Source organism: Eubalaena glacialis, chromosome 5, assembly GCF_028564815.1.
Source record: "Eubalaena glacialis isolate mEubGla1 chromosome 5, mEubGla1.1.hap2.+ XY, whole genome shotgun sequence".
In the NCBI taxonomy this organism is placed as follows: domain Eukaryota; kingdom Metazoa; phylum Chordata; class Mammalia; order Artiodactyla; family Balaenidae; genus Eubalaena; species Eubalaena glacialis.
In genome coordinates, this window is record NC_083720.1 from 105,574,924 (window position 1) to 105,587,543 (window position 12,620).

The 12,620-nt window shown below is 35.2% G+C and overlaps 1 protein-coding gene across 1 annotated transcript in view; it reads right to left on the bottom strand.

Annotated features, from left to right (window-relative positions):
- Positions 1-12,620, bottom strand: part of HELQ (helicase, POLQ like) — a 39,962-nt gene that overhangs the window by 24,129 nt on the left and 3,213 nt on the right. Inside the window, 7 exon segments of the mRNA XM_061192458.1 lie at positions 24-263; positions 3,283-3,428; positions 4,740-4,838; positions 5,975-6,072; positions 8,017-8,089; positions 8,911-9,111; positions 9,684-9,862. Of these exon segments, the coding sequence (XP_061048441.1) occupies positions 24-263; positions 3,283-3,428; positions 4,740-4,838; positions 5,975-6,072; positions 8,017-8,089; positions 8,911-9,111; positions 9,684-9,862 (1,036 nt within the window).

Below are 12,620 nucleotides of genomic sequence, written 5' to 3' on the forward strand. Positions count from 1 at the left end.
GCCAACAATGACTTATATCTTACCTTCGAGCTGGTAGGTTAACACCTGCTGCTAGGGTGGATGTGCAGGTAAAAAGGCAGAGAACTCCTGCGGAGTAGGCCTCCTCCAAGAGCTTCCTTTCATCACTCGTTAAGCCACTATGGTGATAAGCAACTCCAAATGGGATGGTGTGCTTTAAAACAGGACACAGGTTGCCACTGCTGATATTCTTCAAGTTCTTAATCACCTCATGTTTTTCTTTCTCTTTGTGTTTCAGATATTCCCTGGGAAAAAGATGTTAGACATGAACCCTTGATCTTCTAGTGACAAAGTACCTAAAATTTTAATTTCAGTAGGTGCATGTAAACATTCTTTTTTTAAAAGAACATATTACTTTTATTGATATAAATACATAGAATGTTCTTAGAATTTTGATTTGACTTCATTAGCTATTAGGCAGTTTCTCTGAACTTTTTGTGGATCACAGAGCCCTGTGAAAATCTGCTTAAAACTAAGGAAAAAAATATTCACATAAACACAACACTTTGCATATAATTTCAAGGATTCATGAACTTCCTGAAGTTCAATCCTGTACCTCCTATGAATCCATGAACTCCAGGTTTAGACCCCTGCTCTAGATGTTACAATTATTTTTTCACAAGAACATACATCTTTAGTGAAGATGATTTGTTTTAAGTCATAAATTTTCTTCTCTGAAGATGAAAACATATATTATTAAATCATATGAATTATATGTAAAACACTGTCTAAACTCTAGCATTTTAGAAGCCTCAGTAATATCCTCCAATGTCTCCTTACCTAGAAGCACCTATTATTTTAAATTCCCTTCTAGAAAAGAAAAAAAGGAAAGAAAGACTAAGTACAACTAACTACTAACTGACTACAAAGCAACAACTTCTGAATACCAGTAGCAAACAAATATAGTCCAAGATATAAATATAATACACACAGCCCTATGTTGTTTTAGCATGCTTCATGGAAAGCATAGAGAGCTATGGCTGGTGCTAACTGCACAAGGACAGTAATTTCACACGAAGTTGGGAAATGGGAGGCCAGGAGACAATGAAGAATTGGGAAGAAAGTGGTCAAGAGTCATCAGTGCAAGAACTAGAAGTGGCCGCTGAGTAGGGGGCAGCAGACTTTATGTTACTACTTTCCGGCCAGTGTTTGAGGTCCTGAAAGGGATGAATCCTTCTCAAGGAATTAAGACTTACGGATAATCACCCCATAATTGTAGAGAAGGGAGACATTATTTGTAACTGACCAGATAAGACATAATTATATGGAGAAGGGTTTTGTGGGAGAAGTTGAGATGTGAGCTGGGCCTTGAAGAACAGGTGTCAGAGAGGCAGCAATGACGGGGCAGGAAAGTGCAGTGTTGGCAGAGGGTAAAGCATGATTGTAGGCATGGAAATGGGAAGTTCAAGAATAAACAAAGAAGACAAGTAGTTCAGTCTGGATGAAGTGCAGGGTGGATGAAGAAAGGAAGAAATAAGGAGGGAAAAGTAAGTTGAGTCATTACCTTAGCATGAATTCTAGGCTAAGAAGCACTGTGGTATCATTTTCAGGGACATTTTTAGGGAAAGTGATATGACCAGAGCTCTGGCAGTTGTCAGCAAATAGTGTTTAAAAGACATCCTTAACTTAGAAGTCAAAGGCAGTAATAGCTATAAAAAAGATAATTTTCCTTGAGATTGAGACAATCACTTGGGAAAAAATCTGCTTCATTCTTTGCACTTAGACATACAAGCATATTCTAGGTGATTTTACTATACCTGCTTCACATGAAATTTATGATTAGGAGGCAAATCATTAAGACATAGGCTGATATTCCAGGACTCTCATGAAATTATGTTTTAAGGACAATACTGAGATCAGAAACCATTTAGCCCCAGATTTTACTTCATCTACATGTAAACTATAGAATAATATAAAAAAGTATGCTCTAAACATGACATTTTAGTCAACAGCCACCAAAAAAGGGGGCTAAGCTATACTCAGAACATTCACCTTACGAAAGCAGCAAGTAATATGGAAAATGTATTTTAGAGGAAGTTTTCCTTCAGAAAGAGTTTAAGAAAGTATCAAGTGTCCACAATAATTCATTAACTAAGGGTTCTGGAGAACCAAATTTTTAAGTAATTCAATATTAAACATCAATATTTATGACCCAAATAAACTGTTATCATCAAAAAGCAAAATAAGTCAAGGATATAACTTGACTAATAATAAACCTCACATCTCCCAGTCAAAAGTTTGTCTCTAAGTTTCCCCATCACTTAGTCAGTGCTACACTACCTTATTCTAAGAAAACAACTGATTTACTGAGAATATCTCAATGATAATTTAATCTCTTTAGGTTTTTATAATCTACATCATCACTGTAAAGGCAAACTCTGTTACTGAAATGGGAAACTCCTGAACTTTATCCCAAACATCTGCATCTCTGTGCTAGTCAATGAATTTAACTCTATATTAGATCAATCCATGATGACAGCAGGATTGGGAGGGGAGGCGGAGGATGGCTAGATTAGAATCCATAGTACTGGTCTGTGAACAGTGATATAGCACTGGCTCAGGGGTCAAAAAGAAGTCTGAAAAATATGATAAAACTACACATGGGACAAAAAGGTACAGAAAAAACTAAACTGTTCATACTTAAGTTCATTTTATACTTATCTCTATGACATAACAGAACCAACATTAAAATTTTATAGTATAAAATTACAAACTAATACATTTCTTAATTATTTAGGAAATTCAATTCAAATGTCCACACAACCTAAGTGTGAAGTTTACTAAGAAAACAAAGGCAACAGTACTTAATTAAAAAGAAAGGTAAGCTGAAGATATGATTCATCCACGCAGTGATCAGTGATTTGTCCTCTGATCATGTAGGCCAGCGGTCGACCTTGGCTGCATGTTGGACTCTGCCTGGGAGCTTTACAAAATAATGGTGCCTGGGTCCCACTCCCATATATTCTGATTTGTCTTGGATGTAGCTTGGGCACTGAAATTTTAAAAAGGCCCCAAGACGATTCACTGTGCAGCCAAGCCATTATATTAGTCAGCATTCTCTTACATGTAGAATTTTTCTCTGGCCATTTCACATATGTGAATTTCACAGTGCAACTTTCTCCAAGGTCAGGGCCTTTAGAATCTATTATAACAACTTAGTATAATGTTCTGCAAGAAGTAATTAGTGCTTGTTGAATAAACAGAACATACAGCATGTAAATCATAATAAAAATAAAACAGAATATTTTTAAAAGAGTAACATACTTGCTTAAAATTTTGCATATCATTGCTGCTACGTTTTCACAGTTCTTCTTAGTGGGGCAAAAAACTAAGCAGGAATAATTGGGAATAACTTCTGTCACCAATGCTACCAAGTGATCAGGATCCATCTTTTTCAGAGTATCAGAATACTGCACAACAAGATTTAGGAACAAGGTAGTTAGCAACCATGAAAGCCTTTCATTTTACCAGTGTAAAGGGTAAGTAAAAAGGTACGCTTTGAAAGGTAAGTAAACCAACCATAATTTTGAACTTCTCATTTAAAATATGATCATTTAAAAGAAAAGATACAACCTATATTAAACAGCAAAATGTTAAGTCCCACTTTTCTCTTGGGTTATTAGGGTTTCGTTAGGTGTATTTAGTTTTAAATAAAGGAAGTGAAAATAGTTAATGTTATTAATAAGCCCACCGCACGCCCATCTCCACTGAAGCAGAAAAAGTCCACGGAGAGAAACACACATTGATCCTAATAATAGTCAAAGAACTGCATAAATAAGCTAAACCTCTTGCTTTACTAACAGTTTTCAAAAACATAGATTCAATCATACTACAGGACATATTTTCAGAAATAAAAAATATATTTATCAAGCAGATGCAAAGAACTCAAAGAACATGAAGAAAAATGTAAAGTTATTTAAAATCTCCTCACTTCCTTCGACTTTACTGAAAACTAATTAAGATACAGATTTAGAATAATATACCTTTATAGAATTCTAAAACTGTTGTAAAATCCCTTTCTTCCCCTTTTAATGTTCTTCACATAAATCACAGAACATTAACATAGTATACATTAACATTTTCATACACCAGTATCTGAGCTATACAGCCCACAAATATTTCTTCTTGTTTTGCTGTTGTTGCTGAATGAATAAACATTTATGAGAGAGGTCTCCAAACCTTCTTGGTTCCTGGAGCCCCAAGGTCAAAAGAAATAACTAACAGTTCTGATTCTTAGGTAGTTATGTCCAAACAACTTAATAAGTATGTATTTCCTCACAAATTAGTAGCCATCTAAATAAATAATACACATCAACTGAATAAAAAATTTTTTTATTTCATTCTTAAATAACCATCAGAGCCCACTAACAGGATGTGCACACACTGGGCCCTGCAGTCTTTCAAACCTTAGAAATCCTCATTTCCTGTCCCACATTGATTTTCACATGGTATTTGCTTACAGTAAGTGCAAAAACAACCCCCAACTTCACAAAGGTACAATATCATAGAAAGGAATGTAGTGTGATCTAATGTTGACATTGGAAACTGCCTATCTTGAACCACACCACACTGTTTGTGTGGTGTCCAAGAGTTGTCAAGCATCAGCTGTTTCTCTGAAACAACTAAACTACCCCATGGTACCCATGCAACTCTTTTGTGGTGCCCCAGGGAAGCTGGGCACAAAGTCTGGGAACCTCACCTTCAGGGATTATCAAGGTTACCTTATAGTTAAGGAGACGTGAAAAAGTCATGCCATTCTCAGCTTTGCTGTCAACCTCATATATTGCGTCCTTTATTTTCAGATACTCTTTTAATTCAACCTCGAATTAAAAGGACATTTGCAATTAATATCATATGTAAATTCCTTTTTCCAGAGTATCAAATTTTGTAAAATATGTTGTAAAAAGGAAAGATATACAAAAATTTTAGCTTTTCTAAGGTATGTAGAATGCTTCAACTTAAAAGTTATTTCTTTCCCATCTAAGTTTATTTTTCCCTTTAAATCAAAACAGGGATTAATATCCTTGAAGAAATACTTATGAATTGAATAGACACATATCTAAAAGAAAATCAGATACTTGTATGTGTCACAAGAGGAAGTATAAATGAGTCAAGTGTTCACACTCTATCTTTTATTAAGGAGTTATTTGTGATATTCCTCAAGATTTAAAGCTGCATTAGTCATCAGTTTTAATCTAAAAATGACCAAATTATTAATTTAACTATTTGTAGACAAAAAAAGTTTGTAAATACAGCTCATTGAATTTTTAAAAGAACAGCATCTACTTTGACAATTAAGGTCAGAAAATATCTCTTGAAAATTCTCATATTTGGTGTAAATGTAAAAACACTAAACTTCAAATTAAAATTTGGTGATTCTAAAAAAATTATTTTCTGAAAACCTATTTAGACACAGAAACTACAGAGTATATATACATTATAAGTTACTTTCGAATAACTATGAACTACATTTATTTACTTTCTTCAAGTCTTTTAGGAATGCTGTTATTGGGGAGTTTAAATTTAAATCCATGTGAAGTCTTAACTTATTTAGAAAAAGCATTAAAACTACCAAAGCATAAATATTTGAAAATATTTTAACTTTTAAGATAAATTTTTTTATGTGCCAATAACTTGAAACATGAATCATTAAATTCTCACTGAATGAAAAAATTTACCTTACAGAATATAAAGTAGAAAAGCAGAATGGGTCTGAAAAATTTCATTCAATAAATATTCATTGAAGGCCCATGGGTCAGGCACTGTTCCAGGTGTTACCCATACAGTACTGACCCAAGCCAAGATCCCTGACCTCTACACACAAACTTGCTACCATTCAGCCATGGTAAGTGGCATTATGTTCCTTCACTACTCTTAGAATTTTTATACAGTACATTTGCTACTTTTCTTTCTAAATAGAAGATGATACATAACAAACCAAACCTTAGGTACATACTGGTCTAAACTGACTCGTGTAATATTCTGCTTGCAGGAACTCTTGTAGGTCTTCAACATTGTTTAATGTTGCACTCATACCAATAATTTGAGTTGTTTCTAAAAAAAAAAAAAAAAAACCCCAAAGTATTGAGGAAAATGTGTTACTTAGTATATCATAACAGTAATTTTAGCAAACTTTTAGTGTTCTTATTCTTCCTGAGTGATTTGAGAAAGAGGGGGCAGGTAAGAAAAATACCAACACAGTTGACCCTTGAACAACACGAGGGTTAGGGGTACCAACCTGCTTTGCAGTCGAAAATCCATGTAAAACTTATAGTCGGTCCTCCATATCCTCAGTTCTGCATCCCTGGATTCAACCAACCACAGATCATGTGGTACTGTAGTACTTACTATTGAAAAAAATCCACATATAAGTGGACCCATGCAGTTCAAACCTGTGTTGTTCAACGGTCAACTGTAGAGTACCAGAGTATTAATCTGGCAGATGATATTACTCAGAAGAGAGGTATAAGCTGGTAACACAGATTGGGAGCCATCAAACACAAGAAGCCCTTGAAGTCATGAGTATGGATGAGAATTAGCAGAAATTGTATGAAGCAAGAAACAAGAGAAGAGTCTAAGATGAATCTATGGTAACACCAATGTACATGATGAATATGCTTAGAAAGCAGTGTCACAAAGGAGAACAAAAGGAGAAACTAAAGAGATTCCTTTCATTCAAATATCTATTAAGTGTAAGGCATTGGTGACAGAAGGACAAATAAGTATACAGCAGTAGCAAAGACATGTCCATTATGTGCAGGTACTATGCTAGATGCTGTACAAAGACTGACTCATGTTATCTTCACATCAATTCAGTGAGGAAGGTTCTATTACTATCATCCATTTTTGATGCATAAGGAAAATGAGGCACAGTTACTATAACTTGCCCAACGTCACAGACAAAGTTAAAAGTGAGCCAGGATTTGAATCCAGCTCCAGAGTCTGCCCTTAGCCATTATGCTATGCTATCTCTCAATGCTAACACATGATCAGTCTTACAGACAGATAGTAGGGAAACCAAGACAGAATGATGTTTCAGCATCCAAAGGAAAAATGAATGATAAATAATCAAATGCTGAAGAGAAATTAAGACAAGGACAGTCAGTGTACACTGGATTTGACAAGTAGATGATCATTTTCCCCTCTTCCTCTGCTTTATATTTTTCCATAGAATTTGTCACCATCTGACACACCGTATGTTTTCTTGTTTATCTGCTTATTATCTGTTCACTTTCACTAAAATATAGGTTTGATAAAGGCAGGGCCTGATGCACAGGGGGTACTCAATAAATATTTTTTTAATAAATGATTATAAAGTGCTATAACCTGACTAAATACCACTGTTATCAAAATTTTAAAAATAATTCTTAAGATTTGACCTTTATGATTAATAATTTTCCGTATATAAACTATTACAATATATAACAACTAATAAGCTATTGCAATAGCATATCAAAAAATAATAGAGAAGATATTTAGAATATTTCATATACATTTAAACACTATCTGATGTTGTAAAATAGCTCCTTAAAGTGACTATTCATATACAATGTTTTCTTGGTATGATGATCATACTGATGGTGGCAACAGCAGCAAACCCTTATTGTGCTACGTGTTAGGCATGGCTGAATGCGTCCGTTACATGTGTTAACTCATATAATCCTCACAACAATCCCATCTGGTTGGTACCATTATTATCCCCATTTTACAGATGAAGAAAGAGAGGTTGAGTCACACGCCTAAGCACACATAGCTAGTTAAGTGGAGGACACTGATAGGGGACATCCTCAAATGTTAACTTCATTTATCTTCACAATTCTACTCACTCATCCATTCTTCCAACAAAAATTTATAAGCTTACTTTAGACATAAAAAACTAAGGCAGAAAGCTTAAGTACCTTACTCTAGGTTACATAATCTAGCTAGTGATAGAATTAAGTCTTTTATAGGTCTCTTGATTATAAATCAATTAGTGACCACATTTGAAAGAATACTTACTGCTAGTGTAGAGGATTTTTGCTAGAGTCATTTCCAGTATAGCCCCACGGCTTCCTTCACCAATCATGTGCAACTTTGAGATTTAAAAAAAAAAGGGAGAAAAGTAAATCTGCATAGAATACCTATATAAAACAAGCATACATTTGATGAAATGAAGAAGCAATCTTTGCTTTATAACTCAAGCATTTTTGTTATGGCAACTAGGTACACATACTTTATTTCACTGGTATTTTAAGTTAATGAGGTTGTCCCGAGGACAACATTCTGGCATCTGGAATTCATAAGTACTATTATAAAACTGAACATATATACATATATTCACTCTTCATGAAACACTTGACACAAAACTGAATTTAAGACTACCATGCATGGGGGCTTCCCTGGTGGCGCAGTGGTTAAGAATCCGCCTGCCAATGCAGGGGACGCAGGTTCGAGCCCTGGTCCAGGAAGATCCCACATGCCGCGGAGCAACTATGCCTGTGCACCACAACTACTGAGCCTGCGCTCTAGAGCCCGCGAGCCACAACTACTGAGCCCACATGCCACAACTACTGAAACCCGCGCACCTAGAGCCTGTGCTCCACAACAAGAGAAGCCACAGCAATGAGAAGCCTGTCCACCACAACGAAGAGTAGCCCCTGCTCACCGCAACTAGAGAAAGCCCGCGCGCAGCAATGAAGACCAAATGCAGCCAAAAATAAATAAAATAGATACAACATTAAAGAAATAAAAAATGTTTAAAAAAAAAGATTACCATGCATGAAACGTCTTCATCTGTGTTATCTATATATTAAAATAAATTACTTATTCTCATAAAGGTATTAAGCAGATCCACATAATAATAAATGTTAGTATAATAAAAATGTTGATAAATTAATAAATGGAGTAACCAACCTCATCTACAACAACCAGACCCAGACTGTTAATCCTTTCGGTTTCAATCAAGGAGTTCACCAGACTATGTCCTTTTTCAATAGTAGCAATATATAGTGATTTCTTTTCCCTTCTTTTAATTGGAGGAAATTTTCCTTTGCTTCCAGCATATTCTTCAACAAAGAAACCCAGTTCTATACCAAAACTTGACAAACCTGAAATCTAGAATATTAGTTAAAATAAACAAAAAAAATCAGATAAGAATCCTAATTATTAAGTGTTCACAGGGATTTAAAAAATCTAAAATAGTGTTTAATACCAAACAATGGGAACAAGGTCACAGATAATACATACCTATATATATATATAAGAATTGTCATAATTAATGTATTAATCTTTGCAAATAAATGCCACTTTTAAACTAGATAATATAAATATAAATTTTAAGTGTCTCCTCTGATGTCAAAAAAAATCAAAATAACTCATTTATTTTGATAAAATAATTGGTTAGTTTCTCCTTGAAAAAGCAGGCTAAATATCAATACAACATGTAAAATGGAGTTTAATCCACAGGTTTAGAAAAAAATAAAACCCCTTCTGAAACAGGTAATTAGAAGAGATTTTCGGTTAAGTACTCCACACTGCATTTGCACATCCTAAAAATAATAATTCTCCATCATTAATAGAGATACCTTTTCTCAGTCAATAAAAAGTTGTTACATTTATGCTAGTTTTTATATCTGAATGTGGAGATTACATTAGCAAATACCACTTGTTAAAAAAAAAAATCACACCTTTTCTTGAACAATTGCCACGTATGGTAGGATCATTAAAACATCTTTTCGCCGGCAAAGCAGTTCTTGCAGCATTAAAATCTCAGCCACGAGGGTTTTTCCACCACTTGTTGGCAAGGAATATATTAAATTTTTTCTTTCTTGCACAGAATTCAATGTTAAGCAAGCATGTTGCCATTCTGTGGAATTGAAAAAAAAAAAAAAGCCTTATTTTCCCCTTCTACAATCTCAAAGTTTTCTAAGAAGAAAAAAATCAAATCTTACCCTGTGTAGCATCTTCTCATAGTGATAAAAAAAAAAAAGGCTTATTTTCCCTTTCTACAATCACAAAGTTTTCTAAGAAGAAAAAATCAAATCTTACCCTGTGTAGCATCTTCTCATAGTGATAAAAAAAAAAAAGGCTTATTTTCCCTTTCTACAATCACAAAGTTTTCTAAGAAGAAAAAATCAAATCTTACCCTGCGTAGCATCTTCTCATAGTGATAAATGTAACTATATATCAATGTTAATCGTCAAAATCCCCAATGCATGGTGTGCATTCTAGTTCAGGCCTGGTCAGTGAGGTGGGCAACTAGCCCACCTATTTGCCAGCTGCAGGCTGAGGTCTAAGATTCCACAGGGCAGACAGCGCCTGCTGGACAAGAGATGTCACCTGGGACATCGGAGGGGCTAACGGGCACTTCAAGGATCTGTGTGAATTCTAAGGCCTTCCTCTTATGTTCTGCAAGGACACTGTGTAAGCTTCCTTCCTCATTCACCCAAATACCATCTTAGAGAGAAACAGGGCGAGGAGGAATAAAATTTATGAGGTTTTACACAAACTAAGAAAGACTATTCAACCAGCTCTCACAGGGAGCTGAAGTTTGAATGGCCTGAATGCCACCTTAAACTGATTGATGAGACAGTTTAAACCATAAAAGACTAGGATTATTAACTAGGACATCCAGGATTTCTACAGCTTAGCAAGGTGGAATTTATGAAAAGGATCGCATCAGATCCAAAACAATGTGAAAACTAGTATAACTACTCTGTAGGAAAATTTGACAATGTGGATCATCAAAAGTCTTCAAAATATGCATCATTTTTATTCCTAGAAAAATGGGCAAAAGATATGACAAGACATTTCACACCAGGGAGAAATGCAAATGGCTAATAAATACATGAAAAGATGCTCTATTGTTACCTATTAGGTTGGCAAAATAAACAAATAAAAAATGTTAAACAGCTACCAAAAAAAAAGCCCCCCCCAACATAAAATCCAGAGTTGACTAGAGTGGACACGAACAGGCATTTTTGTGTGTGGTTGATGAAAGCATAAACTGCTACAATCTTTTTGGAAAGCAATCTAGCAGCATCAAAAATAAAACTGCACACTGCCTGTAGAACTCTACACCTACAGAAATAAAAGCAAGGGTATATATATACAGGTTTTGTGCAAGATGTTCACCATAGCATTGTTTATATATAACAAAGAGCCATCAAGGGGTAAAGACTGAATTATTGCACAATCATATGATGTAATTCTTTGCAGCCTGAAATATTTGCAAATGACTATGTATTTTTACTTTAAAAGTATCTCAATATTTTACAGCACAGGAAAATATAGCCATTATATTGTAATAACTTTATTTACTTATTTTTTTATCTTTTGGCTGTGCCGTGCTGCATGTGGGATCTTAGTTCCCCGACCAGGGATCGAACCTGTGCCCCCTGCAGTGGAAGCATGGAGTCTTACCTACTGGACTGCCAGGGAAGTCCCCTGTAATAACTTTAAATGGAGTATAATCTATAAAAATACTGAGACACTATATTGTACACCTGAAACTAATATTGTAAATCAACTATGCTTAAATAAAAATTTTTCAAAAATATTTAAATAAACTGAATATTTAATACTTAAATATTAAAAAATACTTCAGACTAGTATCACCGACTAGTTATCAAACTGCAGATGTTTGTGTGAAAATACAACTTGACCATATCCACATTTTATCCAACTCAGAGTTTTAAAGTATAAAATGACCAAAATAATGAATATTTAGGAATAACATCTATCTTCACACACTAAAAAAAAAAATTACATTAACTTAGTTCCCAACATTTCTATAAAACAAATTAAGCATAATTCTACGCTTAAGAGGCAAAAATAACGGTATAAGGTTGAAGTTCTCTAGCTCAGTGGCTCTCAAACTTTCCACACATCAGAATAACCTGGAGGACTTACTAAAGCAGATTGCCAGGTCCCACCCCAAGGTTCTGATTCAGGAGGGCTAGGGTGGAGCCTGGGAATGTGCATTTCAACAAATTTCCAGGTGATACTGATGCTGCAGTAGGAACTGCACCTTGAGAAGCATTGCTTTAGCTCAATGAAAAGTAGCACACATATTTATGCTTTAACTTGGTCATCCTTAAGCCAGATTTACAAATAAAAAGAGATTTTAAAAAGTTATTTACTGGGACTTCCCTGGTGGTCCAGTGGTTAAGAATCCGCCTTCCAATGCAGGGGACGCGGGTTCGATCCCTGGTCTGGAACTAAGATTCCACATGCCGCAGGGCAAACTAGGCCCGCGTGCTGCAACTAGAGAGAAGCCCGCACGCCACAACGAAAGATCCCGCATGCTGCAACGAAGATCCTGCATGCTGCAGCTTAAGACCCAACGCAGCCAAAAAAAAAAAGTTATTTACTGAAGTTCTTACTTAGAAGCAATCAATATAATTACTGACAGTCATTACCAACGTCTAATTTGGCATGTCCTTGACACAGAACTGGAAAAACAACTATTATTATTATCCCTTTTTAAGAGAGCAGGAACTAAGGCTCAGAGTGCAAAACCTGTGTTTAAGTGACACGGCCAGAATTCATAACTAGGCTGACATACCCCAGCAGTTGAGAACCTACCAGAGTGTACCAGGCACAGTGCTAGTCACATAAGAAAA